The sequence below is a fragment of the Convolutriloba macropyga genome, chromosome 11, assembly GCF_964194025.1.
Source record: "Convolutriloba macropyga chromosome 11, txConMacr16.3, whole genome shotgun sequence".
NCBI lineage: Eukaryota > Metazoa > Xenacoelomorpha > Acoela > Convolutidae > Convolutriloba > Convolutriloba macropyga.
Window position 1 is genome coordinate 40,460,694 of NC_134478.1, and position 26,313 is coordinate 40,487,006.

Below are 26,313 nucleotides of genomic sequence, written 5' to 3' on the forward strand. Positions count from 1 at the left end.
TCGATTTAATTGAACAACTCCTCTAGCCAATTAAAACACAATATTTTAGAAACAAATGTGCACTTTTATACATCTAAAAACAGGTGAAAAACTAACTTTTTTCAAGCTAAGCTAAACAAACAATTGTTGGTGTCGAAAAAAATATAGGAGAACTTTCATAACAAGTTTATTTTCATTTGATTAATTCCGTGAATCGGTTTTCGCCCGTTTTTTTCTGTTATTTGGATCCCACTTCATCAAAGCAGAGTCCGAACATTGGCGAGCATCTTACGTTTGAAACCAAACATACCAACGATTTCTTACGTCTGAAACCGAACCTGCTGAATCTAAGAAGTTGAAAATAACGAAAATTGCGTACGCTTGAAATCAAACATACCGAAGAAATTGAACAAACAGACGATTTCTTAGGTTCAAAAACCGAAGATAACGAAAATTTCTTACTGCTTTGTTCGGTCCTCTGGGGGAAGTGACGTGCTATATCACTGCACATGATTTGTAAGTGCGGCATAAAAACATATCCAGGGGTGTGGGGGACAGAAAAGATGCATACTTTGTTATCAATTGAATTACTCTGCATTGATTTGTTTGTTCAGAGTGAAATTGTGGAATACATTCAATGAACCCTACACAACTTCTCTGTGTTTCGAGACAGGCGCCTGTGCCCCTGGTCCAGACTATGTAAACCCAGGGATTTCATGTTATAAGAGTGTCCATCAACAGCTTTTGTCACACGGCAGAGCTTACAGACTTTATCAGCAGAAATACAAACGACTTCAGGTTACGTAAATAAATTAAGTGAAACGAATTTGGTAAAATCTTTACAAAGTCCTGGTATAGAGAGAGTAGTGAGTTTCATAACGTTGAAACGCAGTCGAAAGTTTGAAAAGCTCAAGGGAATATTACCATTAATATACCCATATATGCACATTTTAAATTTTAATTTTGACCTTCGAAAAGTTTGCTAGCTTTTCAACTTTATGAGGAGGACTATATATTGCAGGATCATCGGATGGATTTAAAAGGACATTGTAAATTTCTATTGCAGAAACAATTTGGTCGAGAAACAATATGGTCAAGATTTCAATCAAAGCAAGAAGCTGAGAATCCTCGGCAAAAAAAGACTCACCCAGTGAATCGAAACTCGTCAGACCTTGATAAGAAATACATATTCTTGACATCTCTTGGAAAATCTTGAGACATCTTGCCAAGAAATTGAAACATCTATGTTTGTCTGTCTTGATGAGATCATTGTAAGATCTTACACTCTAAAAAAGGAGCAGGTAAAATTACCTAAAAATTCGGGAACTTCGGGAAATATATAAAGGTATACCAGAAAATTTTTTTTGAAGTTTTTGAATAAAAATTGAACTGTTTCAGGGTGGAAAAATAGGAATAGTGGCCAGCACTGGCTACCATCAGGCGTACAACCTCAAATCCAATCTGGACCAAGCGGCAGCTGACAAGGCACTCCAATTCCAACTGGGTTGGATCCTCTCTCCACTTCTTGGAAACGCTGGCAACTACCCACTTGTGATGATTAACACTATTGCTGAATTGAGTGAATATCAAGGGTTCAAAGAGTCCAGGTTGCCAAAGGTAAGAGGTCACCTGGTCGATCTCCGACGGTAATCTAGTAAGATCTAGCAAGATTCTTAAAGGACGGTTATCTTGTAAGACTCTTGCAAGAATCTTTCTAAATAATTGTCCCCTTGAACAAGACGCTTGCAAGAGAACAGAGTCCTGTACTCGATAGACTAGGGTCGTTTAATCAGAAGCCACCCGAGTTAATTAGACCCCAGCTAGGCAGATCGAGGATGTTGTTGAGAGATAAGAATTAATTTTAAATAATTGGACCTCGCTTTGTAAAATAGAATATGAATGCTCATTTCGAGACACTGAATGAACAGAAAGAGATAAAAAGTTTTGTTCTACAGTTATAGGTAAAAAGCTGCCTTAAGATTGTTTTGCGATAAGATCGAATGGAGAAATTGTTTTGATGGCTAAATTTTGAAGAATCAGGCGAGTGGATTTGTCTCGCGGTGGTGTCACCATTCATTTATACTACAATACATAAATGACAATTTGGTACGTATCTATATTTTGAGTATCTATAATAGCACTGCATTCGAATGCAGTAAATTGTAAGTAAGACAATTTTTTTGTCAATCTTTGTCACGTATGTAGATTGACTTGATTCAGCTCTAAAGCTCGGTTGTTGCGGTGGGTATATGATATAAAGTTTCAACGGGTACGTAGTAATGTATGCCCACTGATGGGAGGAGAGAACTTAGGGTTGAGGGGGACATAGACTTATATCAATAATACAGTTGCCAAAAAAGTTTTATTAGCTTATATAGCTATATAATTATATCCAATTATACAAATTTACTTGAAAACAAAACACAGAAAATTGCCATATAATAATAAAGTATTCATAGCACAAAAAACTGATGAAAACAAAAGGTTGCTGTCTCCTCTTCTTCTGAGCGCCCATTGACATTTCTAATCAGAACAGGAAAATTTTGTAGATCATTTTGTAGTCCAAAAAATAAAAAGACGGCAAAATTTTCAGAAATAGTACTTCTTAGATTTACTTTTTCTCAGTACTTTTTCTCTTTTTTTTCCAGACGACACTTTTTACAGAAAATTTATTTTTTTTTAAATTCTGTGAGAAAATACCGCTAAACCTCAAATGCATGCCCCTTCCTCATTTAAAAGACGATTTCAATGACATGTTACAGACTGGAAATGCTATAATTTTTTTGAGACGAGAACAACAGAAAACATAATTTACTAAAAAGAAGGAATATTTGCTCTTATCCGTAATTAAAATCTGTTCTTCTTTAAGCTTCAAGTGACTCAGAATTCAAGCTCTTTGTAGGAAAAATTGAAGTTATCGGCAGAAAATTTTCGCTTTTATACAAAAACTCAAATCAGCAGAAAGTTTTGAAAATTTACAAAGTCATACATTTTTCAGATTTTTTGCACGAAAATTACGCTATAGTCTTCAACATTTTTTCAATATTTGTTCAACTATTTTGTCAATATTTGTTGGCTTTAAAATATCAAAAAACCAATTTGCTTTTTATGGGTCATTCAAAAACATAACAATACTAAAGGCAACCGTTTGAGGAAAAAAACCAAAAAATTTCGTTTTCAACCTGCTTCCCTGGGCATTAGATTTAAATTGGTTACGATAACTGCTACTTTCAAGTGGTCTTGATTTAGTTGGCAATTTAATTGAAAGGAAATTCTATTGGAGTATTTTACAAGTCTTTACGGCAACATTCAACTTTTTTAGGTGAAGAATTTTTTTCTTAAAATGCCGCCAACACACAGCATATTGCAAGTCCTCAGTTAAATTAAATATTCTCTATGACTACTATTTGGCTATCTTGATTCTAGATTTGGGAAGATAAAACAAGAAAAGCAATTAAAAAATCAATAGTTCTAAGAAAAATGTCAAAAAAACTAAATTCGTTTTCTTTTCTTAGATTTGTCATGTAAACTTTGAATAAATTATTTTGTTTTGTAATACTTAAAATATATACAATTAGAAATTGTTAGGATATAAAACAATTCAGTTTAAATTCTTCGGAACACTGTTCCGTCAAATCTTGAATCTAACTTATTCATAAAGATTTAATCAGCTGGGCAAATTTTAAAAGAAAAAAAGAAGGGAAGAAGCAGTCTTACTTATAGTTTGCTACGTTAAAGGTGTAAACTTATCGCGCCAATTTCTTTTTGCACACTACTGTCTGTGTTTGGAAAAAAACCAAAAAATTTCGTTTTCAACCTGCTTCCCCGGGCATCAGATTTAAATTGGTTACGATAACTGCTACTTTCAAGTGGTCTTGATTTAGTTGGCAATTTAATTGAAAGGAAATTCTATTGGAGTATTTTATAAGTCTTTACGGCAACATTCAACTTTTTTAGGTGAAGAATTTTTTTCTTAAAATGCCGCCAACACACAGCATATTGCAAGTCCTCAGTTAAATTAAGTATTCTCTATGACTACTATTTGGCTATCTTGATTCTAGATTTGGGAAGATAAAACAAGAAAAGCAATTAAAAAATCAATAGTTCTAAGAAAAATGTCAAAAAAACTAAATTCGTTTTCTTTTCTTAGATTTGTCATGTAAACTTTGAATAAATTATTTTGTTTTGTAATACTTAAAATATATACAATTAGAAATTGTTAGGATATAAAACAATTCAGTTTAAATTCTTCGGAACACTGTTCCGTCAAATCTTGAATCTAACTTATTCATAAAGATTTAATCAGCTGGGCAAATTTTAAAAGAAAAAAAGAAGGGAAGAAGCAGTCTTACTTATAGTTTGCTACGTTAAAGGTGTAAACTTATCGCGCCAATTTCTTTTTGCACACTACTGTCTGTGTTTGGAAAAAAACCAAAAAATTTCGTTTTCAACCTGCTTCCCCGGGCATCAGATTTAAATTGGTTACGATAACTGCTACTTTCAAGTGGTCTTGATTTAGTTGGCAATTTAATTGAAAGGAAATTCTATTGGAGTATTTTATAAGTCTTTACGGCAACATTCAACTTTTTTAGGTGAAGAATTTTTTTCTTAAAATGCCGCCAACACACAGCATATTGCAAGTCCTCAGTTAAATTAAATATTCTCTATGACTACTATTTGGCTATCTTGATTCTAGATTTGGGAAGATAAAACAAGAAAAGCAATTAAAAAATCAATAGTTCTAAGAAAAATGTCAAAAAAACTAAATTCGTTCTTTTCTTAGATTTGTCATGTAAACTTTGAATAGATTATTTTGTTTTGTAATACTTAAAATATATACAATTAGAAATTGTTAGGATATAAAACAATTCATTTTTTCATTTTAAATTCTTCGGAACACTGTTCCGTCAAATCTTGAATCTAACTTATTCATAAAGATTTAATCAGCTGGGCAAATTTTAAAAGAAAAAAAGAAGGGAAGAAGCAGTCTTACTTATAGTTTGCTACGTTAAAGGTGTAAACTTATCGCGCCAATTTCTTTTTGCACACTACTGTCTGTGTTTGGAAAAAAACCAAAAAATTTCGTTTTCAACCTGCTTCCCCGGGCATCAGATTTAAATTGGTTACGATAACTGCTACTTTCAAGTGGTCTTGATTTAGTTGGCAATTTAATTGAAAGGAAATTCTATTGGAGTATTTTATAAGTCTTTACGGCAACATTCAACTTTTTTAGGTGAAGAATTTTTTTCTTAAAATGCCGCCAACACACAGCATATTGCAAGTCCTCAGTTAAATTAAGTATTCTCTATGACTACTATTTGGCTATCTTGATTCTAGATTTGGGAAGATAAAACAAGAAAAGCAATTAAAAAATCAATAGTTCTAAGAAAAATGTCAAAAAAACTAAATTCGTTTTCTTTTCTTAGATTTGTCATGTAAACTTTGAATAAATTATTTTGTTTTGTAATACTTAAAATATATACAATTAGAAATTGTTAGGATATAAAACAATTCAGTTTAAATTCTTCGGAACACTGTTCCGTCAAATCTTGAATCTAACTTATTCATAAAGATTTAATCAGCTGGGCAAATTTTAAAAGAAAAAAAGAAGGGAAGAAGCAGTCTTACTTATAGTTTGCTACGTTAAAGGTGTAAACTTATCGCGCCAATTTCTTTTTGCACACTACTGTCTGTGTTTGGAAAAAAACCAAAAAATTTCGTTTTCAACCTGCTTCCCCGGGCATCAGATTTAAATTGGTTACGATAACTGCTACTTTCAAGTGGTCTTGATTTAGTTGGCAATTTAATTGAAAGGAAATTCTATTGGAGTATTTTATAAGTCTTTACGGCAACATTCAACTTTTTTAGGTGAAGAATTTTTTTCTTAAAATGCCGCCAACACACAGCATATTGCAAGTCCTCAGTTAAATTAAATATTCTCTATGACTACTATTTGGCTATCTTGATTCTAGATTTGGGAAGATAAAACAAGAAAAGCAATTAAAAAATCAATAGTTCTAAGAAAAATGTCAAAAAAACTAAATTCGTTCTTTTCTTAGATTTGTCATGTAAACTTTGAATAGATTATTTTGTTTTGTAATACTTAAAATATATACAATTAGAAATTGTTAGGATATAAAACAATTCATTTTTTCATTTTAAATTCTTCGGAACACTGTTCCGTCAAATCTTGAATCTAACTTATTCATAAAGATTTAATCAGCTGGGCAAATTTTAAAAGAAAAAAAGAAGGGAAGAAGCAGTCTTACTTATAGTTTGCTACGTTAAAGGTGTAAACTTATCGCGCCAATTTCTTTTTGCACACTACTGTCTGTGTTTGGAAAAAAACCAAAAAATTTCGTTTTCAACCTGCTTCCCCGGGCATCAGATTTAAATTGGTTACGATAACTGCTACTTTCAAGTGGTCTTGATTTAGTTGGCAATTTAATTGAAAGGAAATTCTATTGGAGTATTTTATAAGTCTTTACGGCAACATTCAACTTTTTTAGGTGAAGAATTTTTTTCTTAAAATGCCGCCAACACACAGCATATTGCAAGTCCTCAGTTAAATTAAGTATTCTCTATGACTACTATTTGGCTATCTTGATTCTAGATTTGGGAAGATAAAACAAGAAAAGCAATTAAAAAATCAATAGTTCTAAGAAAAATGTCAAAAAAACTAAATTCGTTTTCTTTTCTTAGATTTGTCATGTAAACTTTGAATAAATTATTTTGTTTTGTAATACTTAAAATATATACAATTAGAAATTGTTAGGATATAAAACAATTCAGTTTAAATTCTTCGGAACACTGTTCCGTCAAATCTTGAATCTAACTTATTCATAAAGATTTAATCAGCTGGGCAAATTTTAAAAGAAAAAAAGAAGGGAAGAAGCAGTCTTACTTATAGTTTGCTACGTTAAAGGTGTAAACTTATCGCGCCAATTTCTTTTTGCACACTACTGTCTGTGTTTGGAAAAAAACCAAAAAATTTCGTTTTCAACCTGCTTCCCCGGGCATCAGATTTAAATTGGTTACGATAACTGCTACTTTCAAGTGGTCTTGATTTAGTTGGCAATTTAATTGAAAGGAAATTCTATTGGAGTATTTTATAAGTCTTTACGGCAACATTCAACTTTTTTTAGGTGAAGAATTTTTTTCTTAAAATGCCGCCAACACACAGCATATTGCAAGTCCTCAGTTAAATTAAATATTCTCTATGACTACTATTTGGCTATCTTGATTCTAGATTTGGGAAGATAAAACAAGAAAAGCAATTAAAAAATCAATAGTTCTAAGAAAAATGTCAAAAAAACTAAATTCGTTCTTTTCTTAGATTTGTCATGTAAACTTTGAATAGATTATTTTGTTTTGTAATACTTAAAATATATACAATTAGAAATTGTTAGGATATAAAACAATTCATTTTTTCATTTTAAATTCTTCGGAACACTGTTCCGTCAAATCTTGAATCTAACTTATTCATAAAGATTTAATCAGCTGGGCAAATTTTAAAAGAAAAAAAGAAGGGAAGAAGCAGTCTTACTTATAGTTTGCTACGTTAAAGGTGTAAACTTATCGCGCCAATTTCTTTTTGCACACTACTGTCTGTGTTTGGAAAAAAACCAAAAAATTTCGTTTTCAACCTGCTTCCCCGGGCATCAGATTTAAATTGGTTACGATAACTGCTACTTTCAAGTGGTCTTGATTTAGTTGGCAATTTAATTGAAAGGAAATTCTATTGGAGTATTTTATAAGTCTTTACGGCAACATTCAACTTTTTTAGGTGAAGAATTTTTTTCTTAAAATGCCGCCAACACACAGCATATTGCAAGTCCTCAGTTAAATTAAGTATTCTCTATGACTACTATTTGGCTATCTTGATTCTAGATTTGGGAAGATAAAACAAGAAAAGCAATTAAAAAATCAATAGTTCTAAGAAAAATGTCAAAAAAACTAAATTCGTTTTCTTTTCTTAGATTTGTCATGTAAACTTTGAATAAATTATTTTGTTTTGTAATACTTAAAATATATACAATTAGAAATTGTTAGGATATAAAACAATTCAGTTTAAATTCTTCGGAACACTGTTCCGTCAAATCTTGAATCTAACTTATTCATAAAGATTTAATCAGCTGGGCAAATTTTAAAAGAAAAAAAAGAAGGGAAGAAGCAGTCTTACTTATAGTTTGCTACGTTAAAGGCGTAAACTTATCGCGCCAATTTCTTTTTGCACACTACTGTCTGTGTTTGTTTAAAAAAGTTTCTCTGTGATTTGTTGAGCCTGCCGAACTTCAACTTTCTGAGAAGACTATCTTTATGTTGCAAAGTGTATTTCTTACTGAAATACTATCCATGTAGTTCAAAATCTGGGTAATTCATCGCAAAATGAAGTTGAAACGTTAAGTTTTGATATTAAACTTTTCAATTAATCAATGCAGCTCAAAAAAAATTCAAAAAATTTTTTCCTCTCAGAACAGAGAACAAAATTGAAGTATGTTAGAACATTCTGAGCTACGCACAGTCTCCCACGAGCCGTAATGTTTGTTTTGGATCAACAGCCCTCTTCAAAAACTCAATCTGTCAAAAAAATTTTCTTCAGAGAATTGAATTTGGCTGCTTGAAACTAAGATTATTGCATTGCTGTACCTCAACAAACCCAAAGTTAAGAAATAACGTCTTGTTTATTTTGATTGAATTTCTAAACAAAAAAGATACCGCAAAACTTAAGTTTTTGTGATTGCGTGAACGTATAAGCTTTTGCTTTTGTAAATTTTTAGGCCACAGGATCCAGATTTTAAAATGTTTACTTCTGTCGAATCCACGGTCAGAAGACTTGTAAGCTAATTTCAAATCCCTGGTTGTAAAAAATGACAGCCTTTATGTTTAATTCAACTTGTTAGCAGTTGTACTAAAATGTCTTGCATTTTATATGTGCTTTTTAATGACTGGTTTTGTTATAGAATGTTGAACTCAGTGTTAATTATACAGAGTGATTATGTTTCATTCTAATAATCATTAGTAATCTCATTCTTTGTACCGAAGACTAATCTATATAATTTTCCATTAAAATTATTATTCATTTATTATTCATTCATTAAAATTATCATTCATATCAAGTATGGCTTTTCATTTATAAATATTCTCATGTACCTCTATCGGAATTTTCACGTGCAGTATTTTTTTGATGAAATATAAAGCGTAAAAGTTGAAATCTTAGCTTACCGTTAAACAAATCTAGAACACAAAAATCCCAATGTACATTTTTCGGGAAGTGGTGTGTAGGTTCCGGGACCAAGCGAATAGCTGAATCTTGATTCGATGAGATTTTTATCCGATTAAAAATATGGGTCACTATAACAGATGACCAGCATTAACATTTTAGGGGGTCTAAGCAGTCGCAACGACTGTGAAAATGGAAGAGTACTGGATATGACCAGCATCTTTTAGTAGCAAGCTTTTTTGAGCTATCGTTTTTTGGAATCTCCTATAACCAATTCTCTTCAATGTTCCTTCTTGCTCCTCAAAGCTCAATTTCTCTGGCGCTAGCCAAGCATAGACTGAACAAGTAGAGACCTTGTCAAGTTATGTCAAGCTTTTCTTATGCACAGCTTACATTAGGCTATTCTCTCTCAACCTTTTAACACTCCCCCTTAATTGGCGCATCACCGATTTGACAGTTTCTATCTACCTTGTCTCGTTTCTGCGGTTAATTTCAGGGCTGGGCTCTGACTGTCGTACGCTATTAAGTTTCGGTAGGCAAGGGCGATGCGCGTTAGCTGAGTACTATTAGAATTGTGATTCGCGGAGTGAAATGGGAACTTAATCCTTTTGCTTTAACTTGCGGCGCGAGTTTGCAAAGAGAGAAGCGCAACTGAATTTGAATTAGGAAAGTGAAGTGTTAACTTCAAGTACTTACAAACAAGGCATGAACGTGTGATCAGACATATCTGATCACGAGGCGGGAAACCAAAGCTAAATGAAATAAAATTAACTTGAGACATGATGTATGAACAGGAACGAAATGAGAATTGAAGTGCAAATGAAAAGAACAAAATAGATACATCATATAAAAATTTACTGCACCAAATAAATAAATTGAATGTACAATGTACTCAGGTATCACATACGCCTTGATGTGAAACAGAAAAATTGTACTCATTGCACAATTTTTTCTTTCTGGATAATACTAATAACAATATTTAAAAATTAAAAATTGGTCTCCGGATAAAAAAATAACAATATATGTACTGGTTATCATACCTAAAAACAAAATAATACTAATTTATGAGTTTGAGAGTTTTATGATCTGCATAAAATTCAATCGTCGCGCTCTAGATTCTCGGCTTCGAATACTGTTATCGACCTCACGTCGTCATCTAAAATTGGAGTCTGTTGGTCGATTAAGGGGCGAACACGAGGACCGGGGTGATATTTCACCAATAACTGGAGAATTGTTTGTCTTCTCCGGTTGTTGAGTCGCAGGAGTCTAGACTGTCTCCACAATCGAAGCAGGTGGGGGGGCTGGAGGTTTTCGACATCTCCCGCTCGGCGTGGGCGTTGTGGTGGTACTGTGATGGTCGAGTCGGATGAAGAATTATCAAAGCCGTAATGTGAAGGGCTACGGCGGTTCCTGTCCGATGTACATTTGGCCTGTGATGAAGAGGCTGCGGATACAACTTGTTGTAATGCTGAGGACGATGCTGATTGCGTCGTTAGTATGAGTTCGCTAGGTGAAGCTGCTTGTTCCTCGTTACGTTGGTTTCGGATTGCGGGAGAATTTTTGTTATGTGCCCTCGCATCGCGCGTGAAATATTCGAACGAGAAGATGAATACCCACTACCTGGTTCTCGCCTGCGGTGTTTCATCTTCTTATCACCCTTGAGTTTCCTGGTAAATTGCTGGATGTGACTCTGGATCTGCTCCTCCAGCAGCTTCATGCAGATTCGCGGCCCACGTCGGACTGCGTAGACTTTTAATAGAGTTTGTCTCTCCTGAAAAGTACCGAATTAAACTATATCACTGTTTCGTACAGTGACTATAGCTGTTCCTGGCTCATTTATCGTGGGAGTTGTGGGGCTCATTTTTAAGCTGTTGGAGCGTGGGGTAAGAACTTCAAACAGGCACTCCAGATTCTTTTTGGAGCGTTGTTTGCCATGAATCTTGCGGGCCAATTTAAGCTGTACTGCTCTTACTGTGAGTGGGATCCGCCTGCAGACACTAGAGCAGAGGAACCTAGACTCGCCGTCCGTGCTCCCTCTTTCTCTTTGGCTAGCCTCCCGCGTTGAGTCATTCCCAACTCAACTTCGATACCGCTCCTGTACTCATCGAGCCACTTCTCGTCAGGAAGAATGTCCTCATGTGTGACTGTGTCTTCATCTAAATAGTGGTTGTGTCTTCATGTAAATAGTGGTTTACAATGTTCTCGTCTGAGAGAATAGATAGTTCAGGTTTAGTAGAGATTACGCTCAGCGGGGTATTAGGTTTCCGGCTAAAATGTGGTTCGAAAGGGCGAAATCTTTGTTGCTTTTTGTTTACATTTTCGCAATTGGTGAATAATGATCTTTAATGCATGCTTTACATGAATTGCGTTATTAGACGATTTTTCCTTTTTGATACAAGCACTCTATTCTCAATCGTTTGAATTTGTCTTTCTACCAAACCAATAGCACGATGGTCGTTAACAAGAAATTCAAAAATTTCAATATTATTTTTATTGCAGTACGTCTCTACCTGATTTCCAACCAAACATTTTGCTGGATCCAGTCGAATAGAACGGGGGATTCCATGATTTTCAATGCACATGTCCAAAAATTTTGAAACGTTTGGTCCATTAGCTTTTTCGTATATACATGCAGTGAGATATTTAGAGAAGCGATGGCGGCTAAGAAATATACTTAACCGCAGCGGCTAAGAAATATACTTCGTTACCCTTTTCGTCGAAAACTGGTCCTCCAAAATCAATTTGAGTTTCCTGATTCAATTCAGCGCAAGATATGTAAAGTCAAAATTGCTTAGCGGGAATTGCAGACTTAAGACTTAAGGCTCGCGTGTATCGCGTCTATTAGGGTTTCACGGAGGAAGTTGGGTATAGCGACTTTCTCGTCTATACAGACGCAGCAGGAGCGAACAAGGAGGTCTCGCCAGTATGAGTGAATATAGGGGTTAAGTTCTTTTAGACGACTTTAGTTGTTTGTTAAAATACAATCACTGACCTCTTTAAGGAGGCTTTGCTAGTAAGGGCTGCGATCAATGATTTACTGAAAATCTTGTTCGTTATATTGTTGAATGTAGGAGTTTGGCGGCTGGGTGTTAGGAGAGTACTAATATTTGATGATAGTGCTGGGGAATTTGTGGTTGTTATAATGGGAGGCGGATTCGCGGTGCGAGTAGCAGTTGGGTAATTTAGAGGTTGATTTGCAACGCCAGATGAGCTTGTAGGAGTGTAGGGTGGATTCGCGGGGCGTGAGGAGTCGTTGAATCGAACTCGTGTAATTCGTTTTTTAGAAGGCATTTTAATTGTAATTGAAGTGATGTGGTTAATATCAGAATATCTTTTAAATTGTGACGCAAATTTTGAAGAAGAATTGTGCGACTTAATTCGAGAGTGATTTGCGGCAAAAAACACTGATTTTTTTTGGGTAGTGACTTTCAGAGAAATTTTCTGAATGCCTCCTAATTGGCGGGAAATTAGGTTTATTGAATTTAGTATAGCGTCTCGGGAAATTTTTTTCATTCAGATTTTAGAGAGATTGGTTAGACTGAACTAAGTTTCGCTTAGCAAGTGGAGTGTTAATTGGTATTTGCGACGCGGGGTATGCATATTTTAGATTGTTTAATTTACAGCTTGTATTTGTAAATGAATTTCGCGTTGCGGGGGATAAAAAATAATCATCATTATGTACACGGGTGACAAGTGTGCCAATTAAATTAATCGCATTAGTTGTAGGTTCAAATTGGTTTGGATCACGTAAAATGTAGACCACCAATCCCTTTTTCGCCGTTGGCAAATGCTCGAAATCAAATTGAAAGGGTTTTAATCTATCTATCCAACGGGTTAAACAACTATTGTACGACTTATTGGAACAATTTTCTTTCGATATAGAGAAGGATTCTGTGGTCTGTAATTACCGTAAAATGTTTGCCGTATAGGTAATTTTTGAAATGTTCGATGGGCCATATGAATTTTTGAAATAATCGATGCTCCGGGGTCATATGAAAGCAGCCTATACAATCTTCCAAAATTCCGCTGTGGACAAAGTATCAATCATTATACGCGGGTTTTTGCAATTCAGTGTCTGTCTTCGTCCCACCCCGATGCTAGAGGAGGACGACCGTTTTCCGTTCCGCGAGTGGTCATGGCTTGTCCCTGCACATGATGCCGATTTCAATAAATCCTTGACTTTTGTTCTGCCAATTCGTTTTTTGCTGAGCGTTGCGGGCATTTTTTCTCTCTCGGATTGTACCGAAGAGCCAACTATTGTCTCTTCATATATAGGTTCCAGCGGGAGGTCCACCATCTCAGGTTTTGGTCCAAGCAGAGTGTCGAGAATGATATTCTCTTTTACGAGTAGCGCCAACTTATACTGTACTCTCCATTTTTCCCAACAAAGAGGAAGGTCAGGTGTCGGCTTGTCCCAAATGCATCTATCCCGGGCGGTGTACACTTGTTTGCTGACTGCGCCATGTCGTACGCTATTAGGTTTCTGTAACGACTTGCGATGCGCGTTAGCTGAATACTATTAGAATTGTCATTCGCGGAGTGAAATGGGAACCTAAACCTTTTGCTTTAACTTGCAGCGCCAGTTTGCAAAGAGAGAAGAGCAACTGATTTTGAATTAGGAAAGTGAAAGTACAACTTCAAGTACTTACCAACAAGGCATGAACGTGTGATCAGACATGTCTGATCACGAAGCGGGAAACCAAAGATAAATGAAATAAAATTAACTTGAGACATTAGGTCTGAACTGGAATGAAATAAGAATTGAAGGGCGAATGAAATGAACTAAATAAAAACATCATATGAAAATTTACTGCACCAAATAAATAATTTGAATGTACAATGTACTCAGGTATCACAAGGCCCATAACCTGTTAGGAATTGAAAGCAGGAGCAACTACTCTGAAAACTGACCAGTAGTGGATCAGAACCAGTATCTCTTATTGCAAGCCTATTGTGCTATTACACCAACTGGTCTTAAGTTTTCGAACTTGGGTATCTTTTATTATCCATCCTCATTTTCTTTCTTGCTCCTCAAGGTTTCATTTCTTTAGACAAGTATACGTTGAACAAGTAGAGTTTATGCACAATGTACTTTAGGTTGTTCACTCTCGCTCTCAACCTTCCAACAAACCCATTTAACCAAGAGATGTATACATTTGAAGATTCCAACCGTATTTGAATTTCCTCATTTGAGTTGCAACCTTACTTATAAATTTGGATCTTTTCCGTTTTATGCGCACCTTAACTTTGTAAGTGCGTATGATTTGCACCTCTAAGACGCATGCTCAAAATTTTTACATAATGATTTAGAGTAGAATGGCACGTGCTCTTTAACTACTGAAACCAAACGACGTATTTCGTAATGACAAGTTTCCGTTGCTCAGGAGACAAGTCATGCACAAGTTACATCATACACAGCCTTGTTTCAGCGGTTCATAATTCAAGTCTGTAATCTGATAGATTTGCATCGTCTATGCGTTGCATGTCATTAGAAATACATTTGTTCGAGCACACCAGATACTTTTGATTAGGAATAGGCTATTTATTGCTAATGGTGTTTGCATTTTCTTATTTTAATAGGACAGTTCCTTTGCACGTTTTTTAAAAACGTCTAGCAAATTTACAAAGCAGGCATCTTTCTTTGCCACAAGATTGCAGTCGTTTGAACCTTTTTGAAGTTCCAAACCTGTACAAATTGCTCTCAAATGGCGATTTTAATTTACTTGAAGAACGCAGCAGCCAAAAACTTTTTTGCAGCTCGCCCGTTTTGCCTTGCAAATCTTTGCGATTGACATTTGTCATCCTAGCGCGCCCAGATGTAGATTAAAAAGATTTAGCAGTCGCACACAATTTATAATATTTATCAACACAATGTTCCACCCAGGTTGAGGTGTGCGCTCGAAATTGTCCTAGTCCAGACCGTCCCAGACCCATAGTGCCCCTGATCAGACCATCTCTGACCGAAAGGGCCCTTTTTCAGACCGTCCAAGACCGAAAGGGCCCCTGATCAGACTCAAGCGCACCCGACAGTTTCTCTGCACTCGATGGTTTGTGCGTTCCTGCACTCGATTCCACTTCTAATCAGACTGAGTTGCGCTCGCAATGGTCCGGACCAGGACGATTTCGAGTGCACACCTCAACCTGGGCAGCGCTTGAGGTTTTTGATTATTTTTCTTCCATGAAGCTTTCTATTGGGCATTTTCATTTGTCATTTACGCTCTTCTTGATTGTTTTACTTGGCGATCACCTCTAGATGAACTGTTTCTGGTGACAGATCCTCTGTTGTAGTTGGTGTCTTCATCAACTTATCAGCAAAGACATTTGTTTCGCCATCAATGTCATCTTGAATCTTTCAACGCTGCAGTCTCTGTAGTTGTTCGAGAATTTGCGCTTCTATCGCAAAAGTTTAATGCAGAGGGGTGACTTGATAAGATATCTTATATCAAAGCATCGACTTCAAAAATTATTCATCAGATAGCGCATTTTGAAATATGAGATTCCAGCAAATATGCTCGAATCTCATATTCCAAAATGCGCCATCTGGTGAATAAATTTTGAAGTGGATGCTTTAATATCTTATCAAATTGCCGAAATGGAGTTGAGGTGCAAATCCAAACTTAGGAATTTGGCTCCCAACTGATTGAAGATGTTCTTACATGACACAATTGAATTAGCTTAGCAGAACAGGTGAATAACTAATAACAATAGCATTTTATGTACTCGCTGCAGCCGCAGAAAATACTAACATACTTGTAGGCAGTATGGAAGCAAATCAACCAATAATTGATGACGAGCATGAAATTTTTATGAACATAATTAGGATCTGAAGCGTTTGTTTTGTCTAACCAAAGGCGCCCAAACCTACTATTCCATCGGTTTACCCCTGCTAAATAAATTACGCTCTTACTCTTACAACAAAATGGAAGGAATTTAAGAGCTCCTTCAAACCGCGATCTCATGATGGGTGGTAACATACGTCTCTAGTCAAATGCACTTTCTAATTGTGGGTTTTAGTTCACGTACAACGAGAGCAGAATGTTGATGGGGGCTCTGGACTTCCTCTCCTATAATTACTACGGGTCAGACATGTCCATATACAAGTCACAGGAATACAGCATGCAACCCAGCATGTTCAGTGACCTCTCTGTCCAGTCGTACCTTCCACCCCAATGGATTCAGGTATACTTGAATCCTCGGCCTTTTAAGTAACATATTTGTAACAGAAAACGTTTTTTTTGTGAATACCATAATGAGCTAGAGCAGGGTGGGTTGAAAAGTGCGCGTCAACACAAAAAAACTTGCACTTTGCAGCGCATTCCGAAGTAACTAACCCTCTCTTGCCTCTCATTGCAGTAAGAAAAAACACCCCTTTCCCCCAGCAGAAGTCTTGATTCCACTCAGTGTGAACAAAATAGCACAGGTTGAGGTTCTCGTCAATATTCCAACCAGAATCTAGACAATCATCAGCCATTAGCAGACTTCAGCTCGTTTTTAAAGTTTTGCTCATTTAATTCTTGCCTTGTTTTTATCCAAACCCATCCAAACAACAATTAGCTTTGATCACACAAAGATCTTGCATGGTCAGACTTTAGTTCGTTTTCAATAAATTTCTCCGTGTAAAAAAAAGTTGACTCGCCCAATGTGCTTTGTCTCATAATTAACGGAGAACTCAACCGGGAATGATTCAGAGACAACGATTTCTTCTGTTTAACAAGACGAGAGACTATCAACTGCAATTTATGTATACCATTGTGACGGGTCTAGGAAAAAAACCCACGGAAAACCCCACACGGTGTAAAAATTTCGGAGGGTCATGATTTACCGACGGAACAGATCTGTAATGAATTTCGAAGAGGATAACAAAATTGTTGATATCATCAATACGTTTGTCTGAAAATTCATTATTGTTTTTTGAAATGTAGGCTAAAGAAAAATTTTGGCGAGGATTTTTGATTAGCATTTTTTGATCTAACTCCATTTGATTTCCTTGATTGCCATATATTGGATATTTTCGTTACTCGCCCACCCGTTAAAAGGCCACCAACGGTTGCAATCTATACGCGATAGCAGACTCGTGCCGATTTACCATTTATAAATGCGTTCGCTTTACTGTTCATTTCTGCTACATGCTTTAGCTTTATTTAAGTTACTCTACTGATTTATGCTTTTGAATGTTCAATACACTGCTGGTTAAATTTTTATTCAAGAACACACCTTCACATCTCTGATCGAAATGCCATCACATCAGGCCATTTTTGAGTGCATCTGCGCATTCTGTGCTCGAAGTACATAGTACGGAAAATCTTTGTGCTTCCGAAAGTCCGAACGGTGGCGTGGAACAGTCTAATTCAAAGCGGATTCTAGCGAAGTCAAACGAACAAACCGTGAAATGAGAGGTCGTTTCGGCGTATGATCAAGTTATTTCTGCCTGAGATAGTATACTCTGAGGGTCATTTCGGTGTCGGTCCTCATTCTTGCTAGCCCCCCTTGGGGGGGGGGGGGTGATGACAGATATCTGATCCTTAAATTGTTCTAGACGCAACTCAGTTTCGACCGGACATACCCACAGGGTTTTCGCAAAGTGCTGCAATGGATCAATCAAACATATGGGCAAATTTACCCCATCGAAATATTCATCACAGAGAACGGGTACGCTGGGGCACAATCTACCGCCAAATCACCATGTGATGCCACTTTTGACCTTGACAGAATGAAGTACCTAGTTGCACACCTGGACCAATTACATAGGAGCATATATGAAGATAAGGTTGGCAAATATGACTTTCAAAGCAAATGATTAAATAATTTGTTTAAAATAATTAAATTTCACACATTTTATGCTAGGATAGACCTCATGCAAACTTATGTTTCAGTAAAAATCTGTATCCAACTAATTAAGGTCTGCAACAAAAAAATTACTGGCGATTCCATTATATTCTTAGTCGTTGTCACTCTAATTTATCAAAGTGTTAAAAAAATGTATTTTTAAGTTCTTCTTCGGAAGAATCAAGATCGGCTTCAAAATGCAAACCGAAATTTTCTCTAGAAACAATTTTATTTTTACTACCTGACAAGCAGGACTTGTCATTCCAATCAGAACTTAGTTAGGGGTTCTAAGCGAGTGGAAGGCCTATGAAGACAGCAAATTGCTCTCGAAGGACAGACAGCTGGAAAATTCAGCAAGTTGCTTCAACTGTACTCACGAGAGATTATTATAGACCACTATTACGTGAAATGAAACCATTGGCGCACGTTTTCCATTTGATTTTTAATACTTAACTGCGGTCAATTAAGATATGCTGTTTGCAGGTGTGAAAGAAGAAAAGGTTACATCACGCAAAATTCAAACGCTCGAGGACATATAAGTCGATCAAAAAGTCAACAGCCCAGCAAAAACTTTGCAATTAAATCACACACAACATTAATTGATTCGAACTTCATTGATTCTCCGGCTTAATTTTCTTCTAGGCAACTACTGTTTCTATGAACCTGTTATGTTCAATTTGTTTTACTTTTAGGAAAACTTTCCGGGTTCTTAACTTAATGGAAAATTGGAAAGCTAGCGATGATTCGCAAAAATCAGAAACCAATATTTCTTTAGATGAAAATTTCAAAAACATACCCGGCAGATTGCCGGAAAATAGCCGCCGTTGATTCCCATAACTCTATTGGGATTAAAAGAAAAGAAAATATCAACAAAAATTGATTTTTGTACAAAAACATTTTTAGGTGCGATATATTTTGATGTCATTTCGTAGTTGAAATGACATCCTGTCTCTCAGTGAGAGGCTACAGGGTCTAATATGAATACCAATAAGCATTATAGATAGTAACTAAAACTTATGAGAACAAAGTTCAAGTACCGGGCATCTAAAAATGGGCTTTATGGGTTTATCCCGTTTCTATTTCTGACTTTGATTTTTTAATACTGACTCTCTTCATTTTGAATTGCTTTGCTAAGCAGCTGTTGTTTAAAAGGACTTTGAGCAGAATGATAGAAGAGAGAAACTAGCCTAGAGAAGTCAAAAAGATTTCACGCAAAATGTCGGAACATACCCGGCAGATTGCCGGAAAATAGCCGCCGTTGATTCCAATAAGCATGATTGGGATTGAAATAACAGAAGATATTGAAAAAAAAAGATTTTTGCACAAAAACATTTTTTAAGTCCGATTTATTTTGATGGCATTTCGTAGTTGAACATACTTCTGTTTCCTAGAGAGAGGCTACATGGGCTCCTATCAATAACAATAAGCATTAGAGATGGTAAATAAGACTTATAGGAACGACGTTCAAATAGTGGGTGGGCATCTAAAATTGGGCTTTATGGGTTTTTCCCGTTTCTATTTCTGACATCCAATTTTGTACTAACTCTGTTCATTTTGAATTGCTTTGCTGAGCAACTGATGTTGAAAATCACTTTTAGCAGAATGAGAGAAGAGAGATACTAGCCTAGAGAAGTCAAAAAGATTTCACGCAAAATGTTGAAAAGGCGGCAAAATGAGGTAAAGCGAAACATTTTTTTATTCGACGAAGTAAAAAAAACATAGCAGGACAAGTCCTGACGTACAATTCAAGGAATTTTCATTGACTTAACAAACAACTAGACCTAGAACGGACAATGAGTGAATTGGGAAAACCATTTCTAAAAAAATCAGATGAAAAAAACAAAAAAAAGCAGAAAATCAGTGTCAAAATGCTGCTAGGGAGAACAAAAAACCACTAGTGAGATATGTAATTTTGCTTCTAATAAAAAACTAGGTCCAGAAAGAGCTGTGAATGGATTGGAAAAACTATTTAGAGAAAAAACCGCTCCAAAAAATCGAAAAAATAGTAAAAATCAGTGCGAAATTGCCGCATGTGAACAAAAAACCACTACAGAGAAACCGAATTTTTGTTCAAACACCGTTTTCTCACTCTACTTTAAATTTAGAGCGAAAAAATTCACGCCGCAAAACCACTCGCTTTTTCGCTTCATTTCCTGTTTCGGCGTGACCAAAATCACCACTCCAATTTGACTTCAAAAATCATGAAATGTGTGAACAGATCTTAAAAAAAAACATGGCAGGACAAGTCCTGACGTACAATTCAAAGAATTTTCATTGACTAAACAGAACAACTAGACCTAGAGTGGACTATGAGTGAATTGAGAAAACCATTTTTAAAAAATCAGATCAAAATAAGAAAAAAGAAACAAAAATTCAATGTCAAAATGCCGCATGTGAACAAAAAAAACCATTAGCGAGATATGAAAATTAAATTCAAACAAAAAACTAGGCCTAGAATGAACTGTGAATGGATTGGGAAAACCATATAGAAAAAAATCCGATCCAAAAAATCGAAAAAACAGTAAAAATCAGAGTGAAATTGCCGCATGTGAACAAAAAACCACTACCGAGAAACCGAATTTTTGTTCAAACACCATTTTTGCACTCTACTTTAAAATTAGAGCGAAAAAAATTTACGCCGCAAAACCACTCGCTTTTTCGCTCCATTTCCTGTTTCGGCGTGACCAAAATCACTACTCCAATTTGACTTCAAAAATCATGAAAATGTGTGAACAGATCTTTAAAAAAAGACAGCGCCCCAATACAATTCAAATTCTTTGAATTGTAAAAAATAGGAGCGCTATAATAGCCGGCTGAGAAGATGAGGGCGGCTATTAAAAAGCGGCAAAAAGGTAAAGCGAAAAAAAGTTCGACGAAGTAAGAAAAATAGGAGCGCTATAATAGCCGGCTGAGATGAGGGCGGCTATTAATAATAAAGAAAAACTGAAAAACTTTCCCCCACCAAATTCACTTTTTTTGTGTTTTCTCATCTCATTGCTATTCTGCTAGCTTAACGGTTTTTTCAAAAAAAATTACATAATTATTGATTCTCATGTCAACCTCAAATGTGATGCCAGTATTGTCAATGACACGATGACTGTTTACTGCCAAAATTTTGTTTCGGAGAAGTCTATAAATTTCACTTAAAAAATCTCACAACTGATGTCATTTGTTTGGTTTCTATGCCAAATGTAAATTTAGGGGAAAAAATTCAAAACTGATGTCACTCCACTTAATGGTGGCTCCAATATAGCAAATAATAAAATATTTTCGGTCATTGCTTTGCGAAATCATGGAATATTTACCATATCAAACATTTTTCTCACATTTTTTCACCAAGTGCCTAATTACTTACGAAATTAACAATGGGAAACCAAATTGATCTGGATAGCAGATTTCAGACGTTTTCTTAACGATATATAGTAAGTTTTAAAAATGAAGTGATATAAACGTTCAATCTTTTTTAGCATAAGCTTTGTTTTTTTTTTGAAAAAAATGAACATCTCTTGCATGACATAGTCTTGATAAATATTTTATATGATGATGAACTTCACTTGCGCTTTAAAACCATTTCTACAAGTTCAAATAACATAGAGCGACGGTGGGACCAATTGCTCTCGGACGACTATCGGGACAGTGTATTTTAAAGGGGTATAGGGTAGAGAAACTTCTAGGGGTGCAAAAACCATCCAAAAAATCGGGTTCGAATCCCCGATCTCTCCGGGATACGATTTGGTGACATTTACTACTCAGCTACACCTTCTATGTCAAGTAATCTCTCAAAACCGCTTTTATTTCAACAATATTAGTTTCTATAGTTTTAAGCAATTTTTGTGGTCACAGAAACATGAGAAAAGATTCTTGGTGATGTCAAAATCCTTCCTTAGTTTCACTTTAGATTCCAATTACTCGATACTCGCACTGGGCCTTGATGGACACGTACAACTATGGGAATGGTTACCAGATTAAATTTGGACTGTTCTGTGTGGACTACTCGGCTGAGAACAGGACTCGGACTGCACGAGACAGTGCCACTCTATACAGAAACATAATCAACCTCAATGGATTTGATAACAAACAAATGATTGACAGATTGCAGGAATTCGGAGTTCTTCAACCTTTGCAAAACAATCAAATGGCGAATTGATCCTCAAATTGCTTACATGTTGTGTTAAAAATGCTATTAAAAAACTAAATGGAAACAGTTCATTAAATTTGCGATGTGAAAGAATCAAATTAACCATAGTTTGATTCTGCTACTTCTCGGAGCGTAGTTAGAAATTTCGAGCACTTTTATGTTCGCTTTCAAATATTGCCGCATAAAGGGATTCCCAAAGTCAAATCTCCAGAATTGCCGTTCACACCATGAATTTGTCGCCTCATCAGTTTCGGTGAATCTATGATAGCTTTCGATTAATTCACCACTTTCTCCCGTTTCTCAATGACAAAAGGTCACAAAAATTGTTTGATCAGACGAAAAATCGGTAGTACGAAAAGATCAACAGCAAAAACAGTTCCTACAAACTTTGAGAAAAATTACATACCTTTTAAATTTTTAATAATGCTCTGCTCCTATCGCAATAAACGATTATAAATGTACGTTAATTACAAAACATAGCTGACAGATTCCAGAAATTAGCCGCAGTAGATCTGCAGTCTCAAAAAACAGTAAAAAGACGGACCAAAAAAGTTCGTCTTTTCATTGAAGTCTGATATATTATATTCTGATTAAAAATCTGTATAAGTTTTTGCTGCCTCTATTAGCTGCTCTCTAATAACCTTCATTTAGAGTGACACACAACCATTTGACCTTATCTCTTTGAACTAAAGTAAATAAAAGTCAATTTCAAATTGCGGAAGTCATTTTAATGAGTGAGGTCAGTCAAGTGTGACCAAAAATTTAATCACGCATATGAACAAAAAAAATCGCTCCACTAAGAGCGAAAAATGACGTCACACACGCACTTCAGTTGAAATTGCATGAACGAATGAACAAAAAGCAGATTTGAAGTGGTTGTGACGTCATATGGTCGTAACAAAAATCGCGACGAAAAAAAAACATAGCAGGACAAGTCCTGACATACAATTCAAAGACATTTCATTGAATAAACAGAAAACTAGACCTAGAACGGACTATGAATGGATTCGGAAAACCATTTAGAAAAAAATCCAATCCAAAAAATCGAAAACATAACCGACTAACGTCGGACGAATTGCTCTCAAACGACCGGCGAGCGGTTGGCTTCGTCAGTACATAGCCACTCTTTAGTGAGGTTAGCTTTAGCTTCATTGAAGGGGCCTGAGATTAGGGTAATAGACGATGACATCACGCCACATAACAGCCGCTGAAGTGCGGCATCAACAAAAGAGTTAAGGAGAGAGAGAGAGAGAGTGCGAGATTAAACGTGAGCGAGAACGAGAAGGAAGGAAACGACAGCCAACACGAAGAGAGAAAGCTGGCAATTTTTTCCATGATGTCTTCCAGCTTTGTTAGTAACTAAATCATAAAAAAAAACTGAAAGTGTAAAATTCAAAAGAAAAGTTTCCACATTTCGCAGTAAAGAAAATGTTCGAAAACAGTTTTTCTCTCTGAATTTTTGTCATGTAACCCATCTGCAAGACTTAAAAAGCGTCGTTGGCCAGTAATGATGTAATAATCGCTAAACTCAGAGAAGGACAAAAATATCCAAAAATTGCATATTTGAACACAATCTTGCTAAAATTCGTGACATTAATCTTTAAATCATCATTCCATTGTCTCACGAGACTATCCAGTATCCCCATTTCAAGCCTTAAACAGTTTCACTGGCTCATAAATATCGATACACTTTGAACATGATAACAATTTTTCAAAAATTTTTCAAATTACATTTTATCAAAAAATTGCGAAAACTCGAGTCATTAAGCGAAAACTCGAGTCATTAAAATAATGATAACCATTCAATTAACTCTAGAAACTAAGCAACAGCTTAATATCAAACATGCAAGGAGGTTTCTTGGCTCTTGAGGCTGGAAAAACCTAAAAAATGGCTTACAATTTCAAAAAACATGAAGATTGCCAAAAATTTTTTTAAAAAATGCTAAAACTCGTTAAATGTTATAATCATCAAAAACACTCCATTGCATCTAGGAACTATACAATAACTTGTCTTTATCAAACTCGAGATGAGGTTCCTTGGCCCTTGAATCTCGATAAACCTACAAAATGACGAAAAAAAATCAAAAAACTTGAAAAAATTGCAAATTTTATGAAAAAATCGATAAAACTTGTAAAAGTAAAAAGTTGAAAACTATTCTATCGACAATAATAAATTTTCAGTAACCTATCATCAGGGCCTAGAGGAGGTTTCCTGGTTTGTGAGGCTGGAAAAACTTTGATAATGACAATAAATTTTGAAAAATTTGAAAAAAATTCAAGTTTTATCAAGCAATTGCTAAAATTTGTGATGTTAAAATGTTGAAAACCATTCCATTACCACTAAAAACTATGCAGCAAACCCTATTATCAAACCCTTCAGGAGGTTTTTTGAACCTTGAGGCTGAAAAAACTTGAAAAATGATAAAAAATGTAAATTTTTTTTTAAAAAATGCAATTTTTGTCCAAAAAAATGCTAAAATTCGTGATGTTAAAATCTTGAAAAAGTTTGATAGGTATAGTAAAATATTATCACACCCTAGAGGAGGCTACTTGGCTTTTCAGGTTGGATAAACCAAAAAAACGACAAAAATTTTCAAAAACCTTTAAATTTGCAAGTTTTGTCAAAAAAAGCAACAATTCGCGATGTTGAAACCACTCTATTACCACTAGAAACCATGCCGTAACCTACTATCAAACTATAGAGTGGGTTCCTTGATATCTAGGGCTGATAAAACTCAAAAAATGAAAAAAAAATTCAAAAAGCTTGAAAAAATTGTGAAAATTTGTATAAATTTGCTTGTTTTAGCGAACCGTTGTTCGTCAGTAGCTAACCACGGGGGGGGGGGGGGGGGGTGCTGATGGGGGTGTCAATAGCGCGGTGGGGGTGGCAATAGTGGGGGGGGGGTCAACAGTTGGGGGGGGTCTTCAACCTCTAAGAACCGCTCTTCACACCATAAGTACAAGTCTCCAAAACGGTTTGGGCTGAAACAGAGCTGAAAGGGTCTAAGAGCACTTAATGCCCGCAGGGCGCTACCTGTTTATCCCGTTTTTGAGGACGAAAAGTCAAAAGCGTCAGACAAAAAATCGGTCAAGCGAAAAATCGCATAAAAAAAGACCGACAGGACTAATATAATTGCTACAAACTTCGTTTGAGAGCAATTAAAAACAGTAAACATACCCGGCAGATTGCCGGAAAATAGCCGCCATTGATTCCAATAAGCATGATTGGGATTGAAATCACAGAAGATATTGAAAAAAAAGATTTTTGTACAAAAACATTTTTTTAAGTCCAATTTATTTTGATGGCATTTCGTAGTTGAACATACTTCTGTTTCTTAAAGAGAGGCTACAGGGGCTACTATCAATAACAATAAGCATTAGAGAGAGGTAACTAATATTTATAGGAACGACGTTCAAATAGCGGGCATCTAAAATAGGGCTTTATGGGTTTATCCCGTTTCTATTTCTGACTTCCACTTTTATACTGACTCTGTTCATTTTGAATTGCTTTGCTGAGCAACTGATGTTCAAAATCACTTTTAGCAGAATGAGAGAAGAGAGAAACTAGCCTAGAGAAGTCAAAAAGATTTCACGCAAAATGTTGAAAAGGCGGCAAAATGAGGTAAAGCGAAACTTTTTTTTATTCGACGAAGTAAAAAAAAAATAGGAGCGCTATAATAGCCGGCTGAGAAGATGAGGGCGGCTATTAAAAATCAAAGTGAAATTGCCGCATGTGAACAAAAAACCACTAGCGAGAAAGGGAATTTTTGTTTAAACACCGTTTTCTCACTCTACTTTAAATTCAGAGCAAAAAAAATTCACGCCGCAAAACCACTCGCTTTTTCGCTCCAATTCCTGTTTCAGCGTGACCAAAATCACTACTCCGATTTGACTTCAAAAATCATGAAAATGTGTGAACAGATCTTTAAAAAAAGACAGCGCCCCAATACAATTCAAATTCTTTGAATTGTAAAAAACCAAGAGAAGGCCAATAATAGCCCCAGCTATCGCTGTGGGGCTATTAAAAAGAAATCCGTTATAAGTTCCCCCCGCCTCCAAGACTAGGTTTTTTTATACAGGGTTGCAAAACTTGGTTTTCTCAACGTAGTGCTAAGTTTAAACTCCAACTGGCAGCATAAAAAACCGC

At 35.7% G+C, this 26,313-nt stretch overlaps 1 protein-coding gene across 1 annotated transcript in view; it reads left to right on the forward strand.

The window, feature by feature from the left end:
• LOC142349127 (lactase/phlorizin hydrolase-like) overlaps nt 1–22,279 on the forward strand; it is a 134,353-nt gene extending 112,074 nt beyond the window's left edge. The window contains exons 16-20 of the mRNA XM_075400541.1: nt 594–777; nt 1,378–1,596; nt 16,217–16,381; nt 17,739–17,969; nt 21,927–22,279. Coding sequence (XP_075256656.1) covers nt 594–777; nt 1,378–1,596; nt 16,217–16,381; nt 17,739–17,969; nt 21,927–22,175 — 1,048 coding nt within the window. The 3' untranslated portion in view covers nt 22,176–22,279. The remainder of the gene's footprint in view (nt 1–593; nt 778–1,377; nt 1,597–16,216; nt 16,382–17,738; nt 17,970–21,926) is intronic.
• Nucleotides 22,280–26,313: the final 4,034 nt, after the last annotated feature.